The sequence below is a fragment of the Lates calcarifer genome, linkage group LG20 (assembly GCF_001640805.2).
Source record: "Lates calcarifer isolate ASB-BC8 linkage group LG20, TLL_Latcal_v3, whole genome shotgun sequence".
NCBI classification, from domain to species: domain Eukaryota; kingdom Metazoa; phylum Chordata; class Actinopteri; family Centropomidae; genus Lates; species Lates calcarifer.
In genome coordinates this window covers 20601635-20626064 of record NC_066852.1, presented here as the reverse complement: position 1 = coordinate 20626064, position 24430 = coordinate 20601635, and the positions used below count along the sequence as shown (strand labels likewise).

General features: G+C 39.8%; 3 protein-coding genes and 1 non-coding gene across 5 annotated transcripts; 2 read left to right on the top strand and 2 right to left on the bottom strand.

Moving 5' to 3' along the window:
• The first annotated feature begins 908 nt into the window (after positions 1 to 908).
• uspl1 (ubiquitin specific peptidase like 1) lies at positions 909 to 13356 on the top strand. 2 transcript variants are annotated; one of them, XM_018691752.2, is made up of 9 exons: positions 909 to 1097; positions 2340 to 2496; positions 3182 to 3304; positions 3408 to 4353; positions 4785 to 4895; positions 6399 to 6528; positions 7731 to 7856; positions 9342 to 9502; positions 10513 to 13356. In XM_018691752.2, the coding sequence occupies exons 2-9, from the start codon at positions 2371 to 2373 to the stop codon at positions 12348 to 12350; spliced, it is 3561 nt and encodes a 1186-aa protein (XP_018547268.1). In that variant the 5' UTR covers positions 909 to 1097; positions 2340 to 2370; the 3' UTR covers positions 12351 to 13356. The 2 variants fall into 2 exon arrangements, with proteins under 2 accessions (XP_018547268.1, XP_018547269.1); XM_018691753.2 differs by lacking the exon at positions 909 to 1097 and having other exon boundaries at positions 2359 to 2964.
• A 574-nt stretch (positions 13357 to 13930) lies between these two features.
• On the bottom strand, positions 13931 to 14002 carry trnae-uuc (transfer RNA glutamic acid (anticodon UUC)). The gene has a single exon. It is a non-coding gene; the product is annotated as a tRNA-Glu (tRNA).
• Positions 14003 to 15771: 1769 nt separating this feature from the next.
• alox5ap (arachidonate 5-lipoxygenase-activating protein) lies at positions 15772 to 19691 on the top strand. The gene is made up of 5 exons (XM_018692608.2): positions 15772 to 16038; positions 16243 to 16324; positions 17772 to 17842; positions 19119 to 19200; positions 19279 to 19691. Exons 1-5 carry the CDS (start codon positions 15816 to 15818, stop codon positions 19439 to 19441), a joined length of 621 nt encoding a protein of 206 aa, XP_018548124.1. The 5' UTR covers positions 15772 to 15815; the 3' UTR covers positions 19442 to 19691.
• Positions 19522 to 21885, bottom strand: LOC108894048 (mesenteric estrogen-dependent adipogenesis protein). The gene is made up of 5 exons (XM_018692606.2): positions 21119 to 21885; positions 20855 to 20991; positions 20438 to 20553; positions 20141 to 20314; positions 19522 to 20022 (listed from the first exon to the last, which is right to left on the bottom strand). Exons 1-5 carry the CDS (start codon positions 21316 to 21318, stop codon positions 20008 to 20010), a joined length of 642 nt encoding a protein of 213 aa, XP_018548122.1. The 5' UTR covers positions 21319 to 21885; the 3' UTR covers positions 19522 to 20007.
• Between the last annotated feature and the right edge of the window lie 2545 nt (positions 21886 to 24430).

Sequence of the window (24430 nt, the reverse complement as noted above, 5' to 3'; positions counted from 1 at the left end):
GGATATAAGAGCAGGAGGTGTCAGAGCTGGGCTGTATTACAGAACCAGAGTGAGGGACATATGTAAACCCCATCCCACCCCCATCCATCCAACTCCACCCCTCTACCAAAGCCACATACAGTAGGTCTAATTTAATAAATAATGAATAGTTAGTCTTATCTGTAAAACTAAATAAGAAACTACAGACTGGATGGAGGAGCAATTTATACAGACTACAGAAAATGGGAAAAATAATAGTATCTCAGGTAACACACTGCTGTGAGCATATTTGAAATATTAGAAAAGAAAATTAGGATAATCAGTTTCAGTTTTGACAATAAAACTACCTTTTAATATCTTAAATGTTGCTCTATAAAATATCAGTTCTGCTGGTTCTGGATAACTAAACCAATTTAAAGCCACTGTGAGGGATTGTAACTTGTGATGGACAATGCCATTGTCTAAGTGGGGTAAATGATCATCTGCTAAAAAGTCAAATAAAGGTACTAATACTACTATTAATTATTATTAAAATAATAATAATAAAATAAAAAAATATATTGATATTGAAAATTAGAAATGTAATCATTTTTTGGCCTATTTTAAAACTATATATATATATATTTCACACGTTACAAAACAGGACGTGCAAAGTTTATATTTGTCTCTTGAAAATTAGGCATTTGAATAAAAGAAATAAAAATCTACTATATAGTAATAATAATAATAATGATAATAATAATAATAATAATAATAAATAACGCGATTAAATGCTGTAAACACATTCGTGCACTCGCTCCGGTTTGCGCCGGTTTCACGGGCACTGCCATACAAACCCACTGTAGAGCACCAACATGAACAATAACTTAAGCCCAGGCTTCTGCAGTTCACTTGAGCGACCAATTGGGGCTCAGCGGAACCCTTGTCCGTCAAGATGAGGGAAGACAAAGGCCGCTGCACAACCGGCGGCGAGCGGAAAAAGAACGTTGGTGGTACGAACTAACAAAACGGTGCACATGGACTCACTCCACAGGCGAGGAGTGGATAAATACAGCTCTTCGTGGATGGATTTCCTTGACCAACACCGTAATATCACTTATAACCTAACCTTGGTTTCCGTAAGTATAATATTTATTCTCTAAAACTGGAAAAAAGTCGCAGCGACTGAAATTGAGGCCCGGTTTTAGGCTAATGTGTTAGCATGCTAGCCGCTATGTGCATGGACTTATAGTTTAGTAGTGCATGAAAGCGGGATGTGGTTGTATCCAAAATAAACAACTATAGCGTTAATACATTAGCTGGAGCGTGGGAAATAAGCGTCATTCATTTCATTCATAGGTTTGCTTAGTGTATTTGCCTTTAGAGATGATTCTCGATGTTCATATGTTGCTCTTAGCTGACAGTGTCTTACAAGTTATATAACGCTAATCTTGACATGGTAAGGCTATATAACAGGAAGATTTTTGTGTGGTGTTGTCATAGTTGAATGTTCAGACTACTGAGCGTCAGCAGAGTAAACAGTAGCTGGCCTGATGGCCCCACGTGTTCTCAAACCTAGGTCCTAGTTTCACATTGCAGTATGAAAATAGGAGCTTGTATCCTGGTTTATTTCCTGAAACATTATTGATATTGGCTATAACTAGTGTTCTACAAAAGCTCTCTTTATCCTTACTATTCAGTCCTCTCCATGATTAAATAAATGTGGACCAAAACTCTGCAGACAAACGTGGAGTAGGCTGGACGATATGAATGCAAATTTGTATCATATAATACATAATTTTACATTGTGATGTTCATTTACACTAAGTTGGCAGTTTATCAGCAAACCTAAAACAAATGTAGTTTAATACAACAGCTTGATAAATAATTTTGGAGGATGTAGGCTACTTAACAGAAACACCTCTCTGTGTAATGCAGTTCAACAGCATCACAAACTACATCCTCTATAATGGTCATGCAGTTGAATTTAGCAAAGATAGGCTTTATTTTACAGCTGTTGTGTTGGACTGCATTAGTTTTAGCTAGGTTAGCTGATAAACTAACAACTGACTGAAATCCAAATGACAAACCCCTTGTAAAAAATGGCACTTTTGCTCATACAGTGAGTTGAATACCTGTCAAATCAAGGTACGTCATTAAATTGATCCCAACATTCTGTAAATGCAGTATTGCCATAGAGCTTGTAGCTCATCTTTTGCAACCAGATATATCAAAATTACAGTTACAATTGTAGAAACAATACAGAAAAATATTGGTTGACAACTTGCTATTTTCTTAAGATGAGAAGTGCACTTCTTTGTACCTTCATAACTTTTAGGCTTTGAGTAACATGCTCCATGTGGTGCTGTATTTTTCCTCAGCTCCTTTGGAAGTGCGCCAGGTTGCTGTGACATGGTAATATTTTTTGAATGGCACCGGACAGCCGTGGACCAGAAGAGCAGCAGTGGTTTGCCAATGACTGGTGAAGACACTGGTTTGGGGGCTTTGGCCTCACCACTGGCGGGGTATTTGGGAAAAGTCAGTAGAGCTCATGCTTTCCTCTCACTGTTGTCACTTGCGCAAAGCTGAATTACATTTGAAAAATACTGTGACTGGGCAGTACCAATCCAAATTACACCAAAGAAAACAACACACAAATGGAAATCGTAAAGTAAAAGGCGAAAGTTTTTGGGTGGGCTTGAAGCCTACAATAATGTGGAGAGTGACTGAATGAATGAATGAAATGTTGAATGAAAATGTGTTTATCTGAAAGAAAAGAATGTTTTACTATTCTGCTTTCTTTTATGTTTCAAATATTTTGATATCTACTGAGTCTCTATAATTTCACTTCACATGTGCCATTCTGTCTCAATAAACTGCAGCTCACTGATACTGATGAACAAAAATCTGAGGCCATATTTAAAAAGCAAACAGTAAAACACAAATTTTACCTGAGAGTTACTGTCAACAGTTCTTATTCTTGCATGTATGCTCCACTTCTGCAAGGTAAATCAAGTAAAACTTTCCTAATTTACTAACGCATGTGTACACAAATATTTAAATATGAATGGAAGAGGTGTGTGCAGATGTAATGTGCCTGAATGTCAGAAATAAGATATAGAACTTATCCAGCCTTGCATGTTCTTTTAAACTGTCTGGTATCTTAGGTTTGTTGTGATCAGACTTAACTAATATTATGTTTCTGTCACTTGTTTTCTTTAAGGTTCAGGAAAGAGCTGCTTCACTACAGTATTGTCCCTGGTGTACTTCTAAGGGCTTAACCTATGCTCTGCGCTCTTACCGAATCAACCTCCAGGAGTCAATCACCCTCTGCACAAACCCACAGGTAAGTCCCAGTACTGCTGTCACACATAATCAGCTGAACAGCAGTGTTTCGTGTCTTTTTTGCTAGATGCTGTGTTAACCTTTCTGTATCCTTTTCCACACAGTGCCTTTTCCCTCTGGTCAGCCAGTCCTTGGAGGATGTTTTGGCTAGCCTGGATCCCGTGGAGCCCACGGTTGGGAACAAAAGGAAAAATCCCCTGCCACTGGAAAAGGAAGAGTCGATTAAACATTCACCAAAACGTTTGCGATCAAGTGAACCAGACGGTCTTGGGATACAAAGTGTCACCGACACACTTATCAGCCAGGAAGAGCATTGTGCTGTAAACGCCATCAGTAATGGCCCAGATGCAGCACCCTTGGCAGATGGTAAAAAGGTAAACGGATACCACAGGGATATCAATTGTCCAGTTGCGGAGATAACAGGATGGGAATCACTACAGGATGAGGAGGATGAACCTGACAGTTCTGCTGGTACAGAGGGTTCTGCTCCTTCTACATGCTCAGCCTCAGCTGGACCCCTGCAGAGCTCATCAGAAGCCTTGTTGACCACGGATGGGGACAGTGGTGCTTTTAGTATATCAGGGGCAAACCGTGACTTCAGGCAGGTGAAGAGTCATCCTGAGGTGCTGAGCAGACGGTGCAATCTGGCCTCCAATCAGTCAGTCTGCACAAATGAAGACATTTATTCAAATGAAATCAATACTCCATCGCCTCAGCTCATTGAGCAGACAGCAATGACGAAACAGAAATCACTGACTGCAGACATCACCACATCTAAGGACATTGAAAGCATTAAGTTAGAAACACAGGATTTGTCCTTTACCTCATTAACAGAGTCAGAGGAGCTTGTATCTGTTCCGAGTCAGCTTTTCTGGAGAAACACCGACAACCTGTGTTGGCTGGACTCACTGCTTGTTGCTTTGGTAAACTGCAAGAGCCTGAGAAAGTGTAAACCTAGAGATGAGTCTCAGCAGTCATCTGTCTGGCAGCTAATAAGAGGATATGAAGACATTTGTGCTGCCATTCAAGTTCATCAACAGACTGACAAAGGTAAGTGAAAAGATAATCTATAGCGTACTTGTGTACCTGTGAGGGGGATGTAATTTCACCAGTTTTTGTGTCTATGGTATTTTTATTGTAGTCTTACATCTACAAACAATAGAACTTGACCAGTTAATTTCCTCTTGGCTTGCAGGGTTCTTGTTTGTAAAAACATACTAAACATAATCTATTGATGTCACTTCAAGGGCAGAGTCACCCACATTTTCTTACTTTCTGTACCTCTAGTGGTATCTGGCCTTGCACTTTGTTTAGTTTTCCTCCATTTGACTGTAGATATAGTACCATTACCAATGAAAATGCAGATCACAGTGTCTAAAAAGCATTTCAGTTCATTTACTGGTAAATAATGTTATTTATTTTTATAATAAAATGCAATACTTTTAAATGCGGTTTACTTATCTAAAATTGTTTCTGTCTAGATGGTGTGATGAAGGTGCCAAATCATGTGCTGCAAAAGGCCAGTGCAGACCTACAGAGCCTCAGGATGTCAGTCTTTAAACTACTGCAGCCCAAGCTGCACTGCATACTGGGTAAGTTTGGACATTTTGGACATTCTTAGTTAGTGTCCATTTCTATTACCTTACCTAGGCAATTCAAAGCTTTTAAATTATTGTATCATCAACATCTCATTAACCTGCAGTGACCGTGCATATTTTCAACGTTATTGCCAATTCAGGCTAGTGGAATCCAACTGAGTGTACTGAGTGTTGGTGACTACTGTTTAGAATTGAATTCTAAATCATTTTAGAAATGCATGCTGAGTGGGCATGTGTCATAACTGAGGTTTATTGGCAGTGTGCACTTGTTGTGTTCAAAATACTTTTTTATTATAGGTGACAAAGACAAGAGGAGAAAATTGATTGAGTTGTTGAGCACTACTTCATTGTTGTTTTCTCACCCTCTCTCTCTGCTTGGTATAGAGAGTGTGTAGAGTACCAGTAGCAGCTGCCAGCTCTCCTACATTAGTATAAGTTGACTAAACAACAAAGATGTTAATATTGAAATAAGGCATTGGTCCTTTGAAGTTCATTTTTGAGTCAGTTTCATGAATATGTGCTTTTTCTTTTGAGGTGGGAGAAGCAAGACCAGACTGTCCCAGACTGCTAGGGAAAAGTCGATATGCATAACGAAGTTAATAAATATAAAGGAGCAATGTATTTCTTTGGACTGTATTTCTAAAGTCACCGGCACTGACACCAGTGTTAGATCAGCAACAACATGCAAATTATGCCAAGCTACTGTGAGCAAGGGAGAGATGTCTGAGTGAATGCTTTTCAAACTCAACAACACAGTGCTCCCAGGCCCCTCAAGCCTTCAGTTCATGAATATTAGATTTCATATACCCTAATGCCACTTGTTTGCCAAAGAGATTACAGTGACGGAAAGAAGTACATAAAGGAGTAGTCTGTCTTGTTTTGGCAAGTCGCTACTGCAAAATGTAAACACACAGCTGAGATGCAGTGTGAAAGCCTCTATGTGAAATCTTCAAACAGCTAAAGCACTTAATTACTGTAACTGCTTTTGTTTTTTTCCTGTGTGTCATGTGTTATATATTTGACATCCTACTCTCATAGCACAAAGTTGCACTGAGTCATGAATCCCTGTTTTGTATCCAAGGCAAGAGTTAATCTTGAAATTTCAGAGTAACTATTATTATCTGATGATACCAGAAAGTGACAGGTCTGGACGTGTAAACCTTGGATTTTGCTCAGCTCGTGGCAGTCCAATCTTTACATCATATGAAAGTGGGAAAACTTACTTTCAGTTGTTGGCACTCTTTGCATTTTGAAAATACTGAAGTAATAAGATCTGGGCAGGGATAGTGACAAGGCAGGCAATGGAGAGGCTGTTTAAATAAAGCCAAAGAGATGTACTTTTCACTTTTAGGTGTGTAGACACATGCAATCTCTAAAATCACATCCACAGATTAGATTCTTTACAATGATCTGGAAATGGAGAGTGTAACACTGCAGCTTGTGTCAGCAGTCGCACCAGTGATGATGATCTAACTGCTGCGTGTTTGTTTCTTTCAGGTCAGAGGGAAACTCCAGTGTTTGCCATGCCGCTTCTGCTTGCAATGGACTCTTGGGTGGAGCCTCTGTTCCAATCCACCTTCCACTGGGAGTTCAAGTGCAGTGAATGCAAAGCTGCTACAACAGAAAGGTAGGTGATGAATTGCATGATAAAGTACTACCTGTTTTACCTAATTTACTAAAGCGTTTTATCTTAAGCAATTTAGAAACTTGCTTGAGTACTTTCATTTATTCATCCAAAAGCTTAAATTGTGATAAGATTGAAAGCACAGAGAAAGTAATAGTGTTTAAAGTGATCATGCTGGGAACAAATACATTGCTCATTGTACAGCAGCGATTGGATGAGGGCCCACTCTGCCTCAGGTTTATTTGGAGTGGGGAAAAGAAAGATACAAATTAATGAATCATTTAAGACAAGTGTAATCAGTGGGGTTGTTTTTATACCCCTTCCCTCTTTTTGCACATTGGATCATAAGTGACTCTGAACAGTGGATTATTGATGAATCTCTAGTAATGGCTTAAACTCCTGGTTCATTAAACTTTGGTTAAAAGTGACATGTTTGGTGGTGAATATGTCCAGTAAAGCATTTTGGAACCTGCACAGAACTCCACAAGAGGTTTTGCCTCTGGTTTTTTGCTAGAAGTAGAAATATTCTCTTCAGGGTAACAGTGCGTGGTCATGCTTTAGTAATATAATATCATATTAAGCCACCACAAGTCAATTGTGATTCTGTAACAGCTGTACAAACTGAGACATCTTATGTTCTGGTGGGAAAAACTAATGAAAAATGCCCATCACACTTTGCCCAAGCCCAAGGTAACATCTTCAGGTTGCTTATTTTGTCCGACCAACAGTCCAAAACTGAAGGGTATTTACTTTACAACAGAAAAAAGCAGCAAACCCTCACACTGGAACAGTTGGAGCAAGGGAATATTTGGCATTTTTACTCCATGAATGACATAAATGATTATTAATTTTCTCTTAATCAAGTAATTTATTAAGGGGTTAAATGTTTCATCATTAAGTATAAAATAGTTCCAGATGTACATTCATTCAAGTACACATCAGTGCTAACTAGACAGCTCATTACTACAAGCCCTGTTACTCAGGATTGTTATATGACAAATAATATAACCAAATAAACAGATAATACAAGTGCAACTCATAGCCATTATAGCTGAGATACTACTTCTACTAATATTTGGTGTTGAACACCATGTTGTAAGGACAATAGAATAATTCTCTACATTACCTAATTTTTTCTTCTTTTTTTGGAAAATGGTCCGATTTACTATATAAATCATAAATGTAGTTCATGCTCTACTTTTCAGGATTATGAAAACTCTTCCCACCTTCACAAATATCGTGCCCGATTGGCGCCCACTTCACGCAGTTCATTCATCCCCGTGCAATGTATGCCACAAAAAGAATCAACGGAGGACTATGATGCTGGAGAGGTGAGAATTAAGCTGCGAATGTGCCTACATTTTAGTTTTAAAAATGTTGTATTAATAAAAGTGGTTCTGCAATATACTAGCCCTTTTAGAATTCACAGTTTGGTTATTGATTAAGATGCATTTACTTCCTTGTTGGAGCATCATATTTACCTGTGTATCTGCCAAAACCGTATAATTCAAAATTAAAGCTGCTGTATTTTATTTTTGTGCTTCAGACCAGACCACCATCTGTTAAGTAATTACACTTACAGTTTTATGCAAACGTTTGGAGGAATTACATATGTATTTGCTTACTTTTGAAGTTAAAAAGGTAAACATAACCTCCACAGCAAACAGACATTAAAAATAGTGTTTCTTCAAATGTCAAAGCACTATTAGTTTTTATTTCATGAACTTAAAACGCAGAATAAAACAGTGATTGTGGCATGTACAAAAGTTTGGCCACCCTACTAAGTCAGTTCTTTGTAATCCCCCCTCCCTCCTGCCAACTGTTAAGCATGGGAATGGAAATATTCTGCTTTGGGGTTGTGTGGCAGCCAGATGCACAGGAAACACTGCACAGATAGAGGGAAGAATTAGAAATTTCCTAAATCAACAATAGAAAGACTCTTAGTAGCTACAAAGAGTGTTTGCAAACTGTGATATCTGCCAAGGGGGGATTACTAAATACTGATTTAGCAGGGTGGCCAGACTGTTTCACGTGCCACAATGCCACAAAGTTGATGAAATAAAAAGTAACAGCACATTAACATGGCTGTTTGACAAAGGCTATTTCCTGCAGTGGTTGTATTTACTTCTTTTCACTTCAGATAACAACCAAATATGTCATTTAGCCATTTACTTTTGCATACAACTATACTTCCAGGAGATAACTACACTGAAGCATGACGCATATGTTGATTGTTGTTGTCACTATGTCACCACAGGGTTTCCGTTGAATATACAGTATTAGTCACTGAATAATTAAGACTATATAGAGGTAAAATAGTTTCTCTGTGTCCAGCCATAGCTTCCAGATTCTCCACACCAGAATCAGTTGTATTATTTGAAAAATACAAACAACATTTATTTCGAAGTCCTAATGAAATCTGCAGGTTAGCAGAAAAACAAAAAACTTCTCCACAGGACATGAAGAAACTGCCTCCGGAGCTGCACCACACATTAACTAATTAACTGTAATTGTCTGCCTATAGTGGCAGTAACTGATTGCCGGGCTGAAATTACTAATTATTGATGAATGATACTTAACTCTGAAGTTGTCAGGAAAATTACAGATTTTATCATTAAACGTCAATGTTCTCAGTTACGTATTCAATGTAGCTATTTTATAATAAACGTGTACATTAACAGGAGTGAGAAGAAAAAAGGTGCTGTTAATAGAAACAGGTGTTTTATATTTCCTTTTGTGTATTTATGTCTTATTACGACCGAGGTCTTCCACTTTTACAGCCATTTAACCAGACTTTTGCTTTGTTTTTTGTTTAGTGTGCCTCCAGTGTTTGTGTTGCACTTTGTAGAGGGGCTTCCTGACAATGATGTCAGAATCTACACCTTCAACTTCAAGGGGAAACGCTACTCTGTCACCATGGTCATACAGTACAACCATCAACTGAAGCACTTTGTCACCTGGATTTGTAATTCTGATGGTAGGTATTTTGAGACCAATGCTCGTTTTCTTTCCTTGTTTCACAAATAGCATCTTTAGCATTGATTAGTAGTGGGTTAGTTAATGAGCTTGCAACGGAAGTCTCATTTGCATGCTAGAGAGCAATTTTAAATATGTTTAATTAGCCATATTTAGTTATAAGAGGACATTTATTAAGGGGTTTCTCCATGGATGGTCAAATGTCAGAACTTTTTTGTTGCTCTTTCTCTATATCAGTCACCAACTTACATTTCCCCTAGGTGTGAAACCACAAACACTGTAGCTCATAGCAATGAGTAACCTGAAGGTCAATATTTTTATTCCTCCACATCGTAATTTGCCAACAGCACATTCTGCTGGACAGTCTATGTAATGTTAAACTTTGGAGGGCTCCATGCAGACATGCAGGGCTTGGTTCACTGTCATTTACACAGGAATTATCTGTGGCTCACCTACTAAGATTTTACCAACACATTTGATTGTTCTTCTTACATTTGATCTGTAATATAATCTACATTAGGTTTTGCTTTATCTGTTTTCTCCTGTATGTGTCTTGGCCCAGAGATAAATTGCTATTCTAATTATTAGAATTAGTATTATTATTTTTAGGCTCAGAATATAATCTTTACACGTCAGTGTAAACATACAGACAGATGACAAATTAAAGGAAAAACCTGAAAAATTAGTTGAGAAACAATGCTCCCATTTGTAGGGCACGAGGGAACAGTCACCCTGTTTGAACACTTACAGGAAATTTTGGGCTGACGTGTTAGACAGCACTCTCCACCACTATCATCAAAACACCAAATGACTGGATATTTCTTGGAGGATTGGTGCTCCATTTCACCAGTAGAGTTTAAGAGACTAAAATAATCAATGCCATGGTGTATTGAAGCTGTTCTGCTGGCTCATGGTGGCCCAACACCTCACTTGGACCCCTGTAATTTGTCAACTATCTGTACATGCTGCACACGCTATCTTTTGTTATAACCATGTATCTGTTCCTCACAGGATCATGGCAGGAATATGACGATTTGAAGCACCCAGACTGCAAGACCCATCAGAAACTCCCAGTCCCTGCTCAGGAGATGCACATCATCTTCTGGGAGGTGGAAGAGGACAAAGAGCCTTGTGTCTGTTCTCCCTCCAGCACATTTTCTGACTATCTCACATCTAAAAATACGATGAACCCCAGTCTATGCGACAAAGACTCTGCGCCAGATGAATTGTTGGCTTGCTCTCCTGATCAGTCTCTTCTCGTACCCCACAATGACACTGACATTGTCTGTGCACTCTCTGTATCTAAAGACAGCAACATCATGGACACGACCGACACAGCCGGACTCGATGCGTCGATAGGTTCCACAACGCTGCTCGACACCTTTGAGGGCCTTAACCATAATGACATCATTACACTCACATTGGTGGAGTTAAATAATGATTCAGAAATGCAGCCCTTGAATGGCAGCGAACAGACTCAGGATTTGAGTGCACCCAGCAAGAATGAAATACTTGACGTATCACCGGATAGCTCCTCCGCTGTAATGGTCGGTGAAATGTGTCACGGCCCTGATGTCGAGCCTCCCACTGCTGCCAGCTCATCTGAATCTGCGGATGGCTCGTCTAGCGATCCAACATTCGTGCCCGGTGCTAGGAGAGGACAAGGGAGAAGACTTGGCAAAGGCAAAGCTGTTACTAGGCAAAAAGGTAAAAAAGCAGCCTCATCAAAAGCAGCTCCACTTATTTCACCACCTGTGTCCTCTGAGCCCTCCAAAGTGATCAGAGACAAACTCACAGGTGCTGCTGCTGCTCAGGAAAACACACCACCTGTTGAAACTACACAGCAAACGTCCCCTGTGATTTCTACTGATACCCCACCCCTGTCCACCAGTCAGAAAAGTCCCACGTTGCCACCAACATTAGATCAGAACGCCCGCTGGTCCTTCCTGCTCAGCAAACACCCACTAAACCTTGTTCACAAATCCGTTGCGAAACTCGCCCCCACCCACGCACCCACCTCGGTCACACAAGTAAACCCCACTCCTCCAACTCACTCTACTCCCAACCCTGTGAGGAAACAGCAGATCCCTGGAGGACTCTTCCCTAAACCACAGCTCAGGACAGAAGAGAGTGAGGGTCTCCCGCTGAAAGCTGCAGAAATGTACGGTGCATTCAGTGCCAAGAGCTCAAACGCGCTGAATCCTCTCCCGTCAGCCACACCACTCAATGGCAAATCAAAGCTTGCTCCATCCATCACGTCTCACCACCAGAAATCACTAATGACCTCAACAGTGGTGTCTGGCACATTGCTCCCTACACTGAAAGCAAAGGGGCTCCCTGAGATCTCTTCCTCCAAGAAACAGAGCAGCCACTCCTCAAAGCTGCCTCCGGGTCTCAGCAGCACTGAGCTCCTCAGGTACAAGCTGATGAAGAAACTGAAAGCCAAGAAGAAGAAGCTGGACAAGCTGAATGAGCTGCTGGGTGTTCAGGGGGGAGCCAGCCTCCGACCCGACAGCACTGACCTAGGTTCTCCCAACGCGGTCACCTCCAGCACCTACGACAGCTCCACCTGCGACGACTTCCTCTCAGACCTGCTCTCACCAGCGACGACAGCCAGCAACCTATCACCAGACAGCACAGGCTTCCTAGAGATGGTCGTCAACGGACAGGACGGATTGAACCAGCTCGAATGTGGGAGTAACGCCATTGGGGCCGTGTGTCAGACAAACATTTCTATGAACAGAGGCGACACTGAAAATTTCATGGATGAGTTTCTCTCGCAGGCTGTGGCTCAGAGACCGACTGAGATGGAGAGCGAGGCGTTCAGTGCACTCGAACTCTTCTTTTAAGCTGTGAGGATGGTTGCTATCTGCATGCTGCAAGCACAGATAGGATTAACTTTGACTTACTGTTGTGAGAAAATTATGCAAAATTGAGTTGTTAAACTATCTACACCTCATTTGTTAGTAGGGATGGGCTCTGATGGCCGGTTCCATTTAGAATCCCGTTCCAGTTTGGTAAAATATTACGATTTGATCCACAGCTGATGAGTCCCTTATCGAATCCTTCATTCTTTATCTAGTTGGTTTATTCTATATCTAGTTAGTTTAGTCAAGTTAGTCTCTCTCTTTGACACTACAGTCATCACTAAAGAAATAAAAGACATAGACACATGACAAGTCAGTGATGCTTCTGTTAAGACCACACATGGCAGACCGGCTTAAACATTTAGACCAAAATGATTCAGGACAGGTTTAATGACCAGTCATGTTACTAACATGAGTTAGAATAAGTTTATGTTTTTTAAATATGATGTTATATCTTTTGTAACACAAAACAATTGAGGTTCTTATTGTTACTGCACTGAGTTAAATAGAAGCAGCATGTTCTCCATTAAGCAGACTACCTAAAAAGATTCGATAAGGGATTCAGAACTGGACTCAGATTCGATAAAATGCTATTGAACTCCATCCGTATCCACCAGTCAGATATGGTAGTTCGTCCCTACATGAAGTTGTAGTCTGCAAGTTTAAACTAGCAGAATCTCTTTGTGTATTTATGTTGCTATTAATTTAGATAACTTCATGAAGTTTGTATGCATGTCAACAATGTTGGCAATGGTATGTTGAACCATGGATAAAATTTGTAAATTGCATCTTAAAATGTTTTCTGGAAGTTTGGCACTTTGTAGTTAATATATACTGTTTGTATCTGAGTTGTATGAAGCCATCATGTTTACAGCCAAAGCTGTTTGTTGGACTGTTTTCTTGTTTTGACAAATTACTTGAAAATTCTCATGAAAGGTTGTTCTTTTTTTTTAGTGTCATTTAATAAATACTTTAGATGACTCGTGTATTTACAGATTGTGAAAGTTATTGTCTTGGAATTCAGTGTGTGTGCTCCTTTAAGCAGCTTCCTTCTAGGGGAATAAGATATTTATATTTTCAGTTTTTATGTACTAAGTTACTGTAAAGACTGGTTTGAAGTCATTTAAGTTTATAGTTATTAATGAGTTAGGGTTTTGTACATATTCCAGGTTACATCAACTGCAAGTCTCAGAATTCAGTGTTATTTAGGGTGAATTCAGTCGGACATTATAACTAAGACAAAGATGTGTTGTACTTTAATTGAACAACCTGCATTTATTCAGTCTAAATAATCTCCTTTTCATGTCTTTAAATGAAAAGTAAGAGAATAGTATACAGCTCTACTACTCCCCTACCTTACATATATATATAGAGATTTTTTTTATCATACCCAAAATCAATAAATGCAGCTCTCATAAATCAGCTTCACAATCCCCCACCCAGTAGCCCTATGGGTACTTTTGTAATGTGAGTAATTATTAGTTACATATTTATGAGCGAGATTTGGCACGTTTCTTTTCTGGAGGGGATCATTTGGTTTCTTGTATAGTCAAAAGAAGGCGTTCCCATACCGGGAGTCGAACCCGGGCCGCCTGGGTGAAAACCAGGAATCCTAACCGCTAGACCATATGGGACATGTAGAGAAGTGAAGCACTCATTAGTATTAGAGCAGAGCAGAAACCTGAGACCCGGATCATCTGTACATGGGGCTATACCAGGTTTCACTTACATTGACCGTAGTGGATGACCGGCATCACAAATCTGGCGAGGTTGTTCATTACAAGCGACATCGCCAGAGCGAATATGAAACGAGATGAGACGGTGAAACCTTCCTCCGCAGTGACACAGCAGAAGGTGATATTCAGAAGAAAGAACTCAAGGCTGCGGCTGTGAAAAAGTGTGATCATTATAATTAAAGCTGTGTCTTCAGTGAGGAGTCATGGATGGATTATGAGAGAATGGGCCCCTGCGCACGGACAGGTGAGGCCCCCAGCCCCGACTATACAGGACCCCCAGACTGAAAGAGACGCAGTTACAGACCATTTAACTGTATCACTTGATGTTGTTCTGTGTCTCTAACCTCCTAGGAGGTTAATCCAGCCATGATTTTCAGTGTTTAATTAAAATGAATGTTTAATCTGATCAAAATACAGAGCTATAAAAAAAAAAATAATTAATTACATTTGCATTTGAATGAGGTATAAAAATGTATTACGTTTATTTGATGATCATATGAGGCTTTAGCAATCTGAGTTAATCAAATCAAGTGGATTCTGTGATAAATTAGTCTTTGTAGCTTAAAATTCTCTCTTACAGCAAGTGAAAACTGTTTCACTGTTCATAAGGACACCTGAAAATTGTGAGCTTATCCTTTAACATTTACAGTCTGTTTCGTGATTGATTTGAAGACATGTAAACAATGTCAAAACTGATATAAATCCAAACCATGGAGCAGCAGAATTGGCTGCAACTGGCCAGACTCCTGCAAACACATAACATCTGGCCTGTTTAATTGATTGATGATCTTTTTGTAGTAGTTTATTTACTCATCTAATCTATAGGAAAATATACATCTGTACAGCTTTCTATGTGCAAAGTGTCTGGTGGATTAAATTATGGAGAAATTACAGTAAACCTGTACAGTCACTGGGGGAATAAAGCAGAGAGGAAACTGCATTACCATTCAAAAGCACACGCAGGTGCTGTTTGACTGTAGGTAAGCCAAGTCAGAATAACCCAGCCACTGAGACAGCTTATAAATAACTTGCACTCATACTTGTTCGCAGCGTGCAGGTGGTGGAGTAAGTACATTTACTACCATCACTGCTGTGCTAAAGAGCAGTTACATACAAAACAAATGATCAGCTTAGAAAATAAAACATTTACTCTACACTTTAAACACTTTTCAGACATTTTGCTGCTCATATCTTTTTATTTCTACTTATGACTGCTGGTGATTTTTTACCTGTGAAAGGATATTTTTACATTGTGGTGATACTGAGGTAAAACATCTCAATACTTCCTCCACTACTGCGGCAGACATTTTGACTTTGTCATAGAAGCAGGAGTACAGGTGTGATTAATAACATTAATCAGCCATTGAATGATAACAGCTGGGTTTTCTCTATAATAAGACAAGTGTCTGTGAATAAAGCCTGTAGATAGTTTAAGATATCTATGACATGTTGTTTTTTATGAATAATATTAACAGACTTCTCATGCATTGGTCTCAGTCAATCCTCAGGAATACCCTAAAAACCCCCCTCAAAGAGCGTCTATCAGGAGGATGATGAAAACCAAAATATACAGTAACAGCAACTGTGCCCTGCGCATGTGTTTGTGATCTGGTGACACACACAGAGAGGAAGTAGCTGGCAACTTGTTTGCACCCCTCTGTTTTAAGCCAGACCATCATTTACATAAAGGGGAAGCCACAAACGAGTGCGTATGTGGGATGGAGGTGAGATAGGGACTATACGTGACATCATAGAGGGAAAGATCAGGTTTTTTGCACTCTGCATCTGTCTGCAAGTACGCACACACGCCCTGACTCCATCAGCCTCAGCATCCTCCTGCTCCTACAGCTCTCAGGCAACCATGGACTCCAACAAAGTGGTGGAAAACATCTACCTCCTGGTCGTCGTCACCCTCATCAGCGTGGTTCAGAACGGTGAGGAAAAAAAACTATATATATATATATATATATATATGTGTGTGTGCGTGTGTGTGTGTGTGTGTGTATGTGTATATATATATATATATATATATATATATATATATATAATTTCAGTTTTTAAATTGGTAATTAGAGATGTTAGAAATTGTAACATACAATTCATTTTATTGCATTTTGTATTTGTTTCTGTGTTTAAAGCTTTCTTTGCCCAGAAGGTAGAGAGGGAATGCAAGAATCATCAGACTCACACAGCTGCTTTTGAGCGTGTGTCCTGCACCAAGTAAGCGCCTCTTTGATATTAATCTAATCAAAAAGTTGACGCCAGTGACACAGTGAAAGACTTTGTGTTATGTTTATTTCCTACTACAAACTTTCCACTTGGTTTTAACCCCCCCCTCCAGTTATTAGTTTACTGGAGAGACAGTTCTCATTTGCTTGAACACTCCCAGATGGGGGGGTGGGGGGGGGGTTGGCTCATTTGAATGCTTGCTGGGAAAGCAACAATAACCATGAGGAAACTTTTTTTTTTTCCTTCCAGTTAGGTGAGCCCTGAGGTCAGGTTAAAGGAGTGAATGTTGCACGTACATTTGCAGTCTGTGACCTGTGGACTTTTCAAATTGGTGTCCAGCTCAGTTTCATTTCATATTTCAATCCGGCATTCATATGCAACATAAAAGCAGATTGTTTCTCAAACCAAGTGTCACGCTTATTGTAAAACCATTTGGCACATAAGTGTTTGCCAACTCAAGAGCAGATCAACCTGACTGCTTAGATTACTCATTAACAAGTGTATATAAATATTAAGTAAGCATTATTTATCATTCAAAACTGAATGTTACTGGGGTTTAAACCATTGGTTGAACAATCTGAATACATCAGGGGCTTTTGGAGGCTGCGATGGACATTTATTACTTTTTTCTGACATTTTAAAGAATCTGTCAATAAGAAAAATCTACAAATTCAGCTAGATGTTGCAGCTGCAAACCTAGAAATTAAAATCTAATATTTATAACTGATACATGAGCTCAGTCTATGCTTGAGGGACTCTAAGAGTCCACCAGCAACAATGCACTTCCTGTTTTTAAAAGGAAATGTTTGAGCCACATCCTGTCTTACAGGTGATGTTAGGATTTCAACATGGGGTGGACATGAGTTGTGAGCAGCTCAACCAAAGAATGTTTTTTCTCTGATTGTTTCATTTCATTTTAATGGGTTTTTAAAGGCCTGTAGGGTCAAAAGTATCCAGCTTTTTTACAAGGAAAAAAAGATAGAGAAAAGAAGGGAGAAAATGTAAATAATTTTACTTTTTCAAATTCTTTCTTAATCCTTAAATCAGGTTGTAAATTGTGGTGTGTTTTGGATAACTCTCCTGATTATGTGTGAGATTGGAAAAGGTTTGAGGGACATGGCTCTGTGCAACACACTGTACTGATTATTGCAATTTATTGCACCAGCCAGTGCGAGCTGACTCGGAGAGTGGGCTCAGTTTTTCCTGGCTTTCCATTTCAACTTTGCTCCTCTAAACGCCCAGAAAGCCAAACTGGGTCCTGTAGCTCATGCACTGCTTGTATTGCTTTTTTTCCCTTTCTTTTCAAAGCCACTTCTGCTCTGTAGTTTCAAAACATTTCCTGACAGTTATTAAAAAAGGGCTTGGTGTCTGTCACCATTGTCTGTAACAGATTGCTAAATAGTAAAATGTGCTAACCACCTGTTTATGTCTCTCTCAGTCGTAACTGCATGGATGCCTATCCCACTTTCCTGGCAGTGATGTGGTGTGCTGGTCTGTGTCTCAGTCAAGGTAATCATTAATTAAATACTACCAGGAAATGTCACACTGCACACTTGCACCGTAAACAGGACACACACACACAAAGTCAATGCAATTGAGGAATGTCAGCTAGACATATAAGTACTTTTTGTTCTGTAGATAAAATCTTTATCTGTATATTACTCCTTCATTGTGTTGTGAAACAGCAAAAGTCAAATTAGTAATATTTGCACTCAAGAAGTACATGGAGAACTGATCAGAGCTATATGTGATTGCCACACATTTCAGTGCAAAACCATGGGCATTAATGTGTTGTTATAACAGCCTCTACTCCTTAGAGAAAAGCTCTCAAGATTTTGGGACCTGGCTGCAGGGGGTTTCTCCCATTTAGCCACAAGAGCTTTAGTGATTTTAGGTGCCTATCAGGCCTGGTTCACAGTTTGCATCCCACTTAATCCCAAAGCTTTTTTTATGGGGTTGAGATCAAGATTCTTTGCAGGCTCCCTAAACTCAGAAAACTGTTTCTTCACAGACCTCACTTTGAGAAAATGGTAATTGCTGAAACAGGAAAGGGTCTTTCCCAGATTGTAGCTGCTGTAGTCTTTCCCAGCTGTAGTTGCAGGCCTCAGATGGCAGAGCCAGCAACCACATACAAATGTCCTTATAGGGTATAAGAGAAGAAATGATCGAGACATTAGCTTAGTTTGTTGTCTGTGACTGTTTGCACTCCATAGATAACAAATTGATGTTCAAATGCACTGTATTGTATCTATCTGCAACTGAGATATATTTAGACTCTCTTAAACATACAACATATAATTAACCCAAAATACTAAAATGGGTTGTTACAACTGACAGAAAAAAACTGTTTAACTCACGTATTTCCATGAAAAAAGTCAGTTCACATGTACGTGAAAACAAATATTAAACCTGACCTTTATCACTGCAGTCATATTTTTCTCAGGGATGTTAACCCTTTATACACTGCAGTCTATCAGCAGCAGCCCTTTAAGCTACATAAACACCTGCTTAACCTACTTTCTGTTCTAAACTTTAACATGAAATTTTTCCTCTTGCAAAGGTAAACATACTGACCAGTGCCTGAGAGCTTCACTAGTCACTTAATACATTAAAACAGCATTTAACTATGTGACTAACACTTCACATTGAACCATTACAGTTTCTGTAGTGTCTCAAGTGGGAATTTCCTTATAGTAGTACAGTGTATTCTAACCCTGTCAACAGTTCTGTAGGCTACACTGCAGAGGTTCATGTTTTTTTTTCCTTTTCTGTCATCTGTTTGAAGCTCCTGCTGCCTTTGCTGGGATTATCTACCTTATGGTCAGGCAGAAGTACTTTGCTGGATACTTGGGACAGACCTCTCAGAGGTAAATGAACACAAGCGCTCTATACTGTGTGTATGTGTTAAGAGGCATGGTCTAACTAATTTTTTGATTTGTCTATAGCACCCCAGGCTACCTGTTTGGAAAACGCATCATCTTCTTCCTGTTCCTGATGTGCATCGTGGGCATCTTCAACTACCTGCTGCTGCGCTACTACGGCAGCGACTACAAAGAATATGTACAAACCATCACTGGTGCTGCATCTGCTCTTCTCCTCCTCCCTTAGTCCAGTGTGTGTCACCTAATGGCAACAACACCTGGCTACATTTATCTTTTAACTGCTGCTGCTGAATTAAAACACAGTGATTTTTTTTTTTTTTTTAGTAAAAGAGCATTTATTGTATTTGAGTTTGGTAAAAAAAAAATTAAAAACACAAACAAATGATAATTAATTAGTACAAAAGTATGCCAACGTTTGCAGAGGCACAGATTTGACCCCTTTAACCCTTCATATACAATAAAATGGTTGTAAATCATGAGGTTAATGCGTCTTTACATACAAAAAACACCTTTAGACATACAATAATAATCTTCATGTCATTCAGAATTTCCTCATCAGTCCGCATCAGTAGCTTCCATCCACTGAACAGAGAAAATACTTGGACCCAACAGCAATTTTAAGTCAGTTGCTGCTGTAGGCCGGTCCTCCACCCGGCAGGCTGGTATCACAACCATTCGTCTGTTGATCAAGAAACGACTTTTTCAACATTTTCTTGAGGAGGCAAACCCAGACTCCATCAAAAAGCGGAGGAGATAAACTCAATTTCTCCTCACTCTTCATCCTCTGCTGGCTCATGTCAGTCTCAGCTTTAATGATAAGAGATACAAGAAGAAAAGGTGGGTTAGACAAGCCCTGTGCGTGCTTATAAATGCATAAAATGTAGATTACTTTTATTATTTGATAAGAGTAATTTGAGACAGTTACCTTAAAGTTTCTTTTGCTGAACCCCAACCAGTGTGGGAAATCAAAGAGGGCGTCAGAGTAGTATTTGAGGGTGAAGGAGGCGTCTTTCCAGACAGGTTCTACTTTTATTAGATTGTCAGTTTTGATGTCAATGTTTTTTGCTGCCCAGCTCTCCAGTGCTTCAGTCAAGTCAATCTGATGTAAGGAGGAAAAAAAAAGTCATTTTCAGTACCAAAATCAGGGCCACTTCTCAATCAGCAAAAATACATTCGACTGCATAAAAGTGACATATACAACAGAAAGAAAAGTCCTGCTTACATCCACCCTGTAGCTTTCCCCAGCGACAGAGGAGATGGTCCAGTCTAGGCCTTTCTCCATCTGCCACTTGACGAAAGGATCATTGCCGTCGATGGACACCACGAACTGCTTCAGCACTGAAACAGGATTGGAGATAATTCATGAAAAACGCAGGACAGAAACGGGGAGAGTTTGCAGAAAAACATGTCATGTGGCATGAGTACTATGCTGCCATTGTAATCTCAACACCCCACCCATTCCCAGAGTGGGAGCCAGCATGAGTCACCCATGCCATCAAACTGCATGACACAGCCTAGAGCTGTAACTAGTGTCAAAAATGCACAAATACCACTGGTGCGTTGGAGGACCTTTTAGTTTTTCACTGTATAATTATGTCAGTATACTGCTTTGATCTTATGTTCAGACAGTTTGATTTACCTGTGGTTACACTGTTTGCCTTCTTGTTGGTGGCTGAAAAGTCTTCTTTGCAGGCAGACATCAGCAGATAGATCCTCTTGGACAGCAGACTCTTCCTCATGCTGGTGTACTCCCATAAATTGTGCATTTCAACCTTCCTGTAATGGGAAACAAATCACACAAGTTCCACGTGAGTTTGTTTGTGTATATAAATACATGTGTTTATGTCTACACGTCTATATATAATGCCATGACCCAATCCCGTGCAGTCTTTTTTCCCCTTACCTTCCCAGCGAGTTCTCGAAAACAATCCTCCCACGGCAGGAATTGAAGTCATCGATGAGCACCAGGCTCTTCTCCGGGTCGCTGCGGACTCGGTAACCCGAACCCAGAGTCTCCACAGAGAAACCCGCCGGAGGATTTTTCAGAAACTCCTCTACTTCTGTCACTGTCAACCTGCTGTAGGACACTTTGTTTATCGTCATTGTGTCACGCTTTGCTTCAGGTCACCTTTTGTCGTTGCTGCGGCTGCGGATATTTCCTTTCCTGCCTCACGTTTGCGCTTTTAATAGCCTCCAACAGCCGTCAAGTTAGTTGTATTTGCAAGAAGAGACTTCCGGTTTCCTTTAACAAAATAAATCCCTGTACCGGGAGGACATTGTGCAGCTGTGGTGGCAAAACACCAGGCATGTTAAAGAAAAATAAATAAATTTAAAAAACTGACAACAGGTGATTCCAGATTTAAAAATGTTGAAGATTTGCTGCTTTTGTCTGATTTTTATCCTTGTAAATCTAACATATCAGACAATATCATCAAAATGCATTAATTATTATCTGTAGTCAGTAAATCCTTTTAGTCAATTAGTCAATCAGTTGATTAACAGAACATTTATGTGAGTCATTTATCGAGCAAAAGTACCTAGTTTATCCAGTTGTTGTAAATAAAATGACCTTGGTTTTGGACTGTTGTGACAATATTAATGGACCAGACAATTATTAGTTGTAGTCCTACAGTGTTTCAGCAACACACCTTAAAAAAGTGAATACAATACTCAAGAAATGTACTCAGGGTTTTCAGATGTAACAGTGCAGATTATTTACTTGTCTGAAATGGTGTCTGCATGAGAAGTAAACATGTATAATAATGTCTTTAATGGCTGTGCTTTTATTTTGAAGGCAAATGTATTTACTTCATGATTCATTGCACATGACACGGGCCTTTCAAGTGGCCTCATACAATTTTTCGACTGATCAAAGGCCCGAGTCCTTACAGTTTACATACATGTACACACACTATAACAAACAATACAACCAAACACACAAATGAAAAAGTAGTTATTTTATTCAGACTTTTTCACGGTGGAATGTACGACTTTATGGGAAGCCACTTAAAGGCAGCATTTGGCCTTGTGCTTGGAAATAGCAGCAGGCAGACTCTGCAACTAAGAAGGAAAATTGCAGCACCTAATTTGAAACACTTGTACATTATGAGTCACCTGAGAGCTTTTGTGGGGCAGTGACAACATTAGCTGCATATTTGTTTTTCATTTCATCAACCTTTCTGCTCACGTTTCAGCGCTTTGTTCAAACAAAATGTTTGCTCAGGCCTTGTTTTCCTGAACATGCCCACATGGATTTTCTCGTTTTCTTATGCAAATGACACACCATAATGAACCCAAAACAGATCCATAAATGCCACATTACTTTGATTTTTATTGCCATCTATTGCTGTTTGACACTTGACAAGTTGTGTTTCTTGCCTCCTTCAAGCTGATATGTAGGACACAGCTTTCTCCTCTGGATTTATTTCTGTGCAGTTCACTTTATTCACACAAAAATGTGAACGCTCACAACTGTGGTTTTAAAGCAGAACCAGTCTGTTTTAATTGTGTGGCCAAGACGTCCATGTTTAGCCTCTGTGGTTAGGGAGACTGTTGAGTCATTTGTTCTGGATGTCTCCACCAGTCTGCATGGCCTACAACAGAAAACATGCTCTCAGCCTCTTTTCTGGATACCTCGTCCTTATACGAGTCAGTTAATTATTCGTGACCTGACCAGAAATTTATGATGATTTTACAAATGCTAACATTGTACATAAAAGGCAGATAAAGAACATGACAAACACTTCTACAATCCAAAGCAATAAAGATAAAGTTTGGTTTATCTTTATTTGTTTACTATCTGTTTGTTGTTTTACTAACCTGTGACCTACCTGATGAGAGCAGATGGCAAAATGTCTTCAGAGCTGTAATTGCTTTCAGACTGGCTGATATCAGTGCACTTTTTGTTGATCTGGTTTTGTGTGTGTGCACTTGTACTTCTATCTTTGTGAGGAGTTTTACTCCTTGGGAACTGGGACGTTTTGGGAAAGTGAGAACATGAATGCCAGTCCTCCCAACTTAACTACATTCGTGGGGTCCAAAAAACAGGAGCCCTCTATACTTATGGGGACCTACAGCTTTGTGGGAAACAAAATGCTGAACCCCACAAGTTTAAATGGCTGTTTGAGGGTTAAGACTTGGTTTTAGGGTTAGTGTTAGGCATTCAGCTGTTATGGTTAAGACTGGACTGAGGGTCTACAGAGTGCATTATGTCAATGACAGGTGCCCACGGGTGCATTTTTAACTTTCTTTTAAAAATTGTCAACTTCCTATCTTTCCAGAGGACTTCCAACTTGCTGTGGAACCGTCTGTGGTGAACACAGACTGGGACATGAATATATAGAAAAGCCTCATAAAAAATTGAACCTCAAAACTTCAGAGCAGTCCTCTGACACTATTTAGTTAAGGGATGTTTCACCCTTTATCTTAGAGCTTTTGACTCGTTCTTTTGGGTGCTGTCCAAGTGAAAAGTTGGGACCACCTTTGGTAGGTCATGGTGGCCAAGTGGAAAGGCAATGGAGTAACAGGACCATTCAGACGTTTTGAGGTTTTGGGTTTGAATCTTGCACTTTGAAGTCCTGCACCCAGAGGACAGACTCAAAAGAAAGAAGAAGAAAGACAGATAAGGCATTGCTGTTGCAATAGCTCAGGGAGTTATAGGAGCTTTTGGTAGCTTTGGAGTTTTGGGTTTGATCCCTGTGAAGTGCATTAGAATTTGAAGTCCAATGTCCAAAGGGAAGAGTCAAAATCTCTAAGAAAGACAGATCAAACATCTCTGTTCAAATAGCAGAAGGAGTAAGAAGGCTACCCTGGAGCACTGAGGTCTTCTGTTCAATCCCCAGGATCTGTAGTGAATTTTGAAGTCCAACACTCAAAATAGCTAGTCAAAGGTTCTAGGAAATAAGGGTCTCTTGTCTGACCAAATAGCATCTGCCCATAGGTGGTACCTGGAATGTCAAACCCAATCCCTCTACACGGTTGAGGGGGGGCAAGAACCTAACTAATGGGACTTATACCGCCACTGCCACTGCCAACATCATGACCTTTGACATGACCAAAAACCATACATGTAGTCTGCAGATTGTTCTCCACGCTTCCTCTAGCGGGCTCCTGTTAGCTCTCAGTTTATTTTTATCATTATGTGTGGGGTTAAAAAGTATCTGTAGATATATTTACATCTGTAGTACTTCAAAGTATGAGAGTGTTAACATGGACA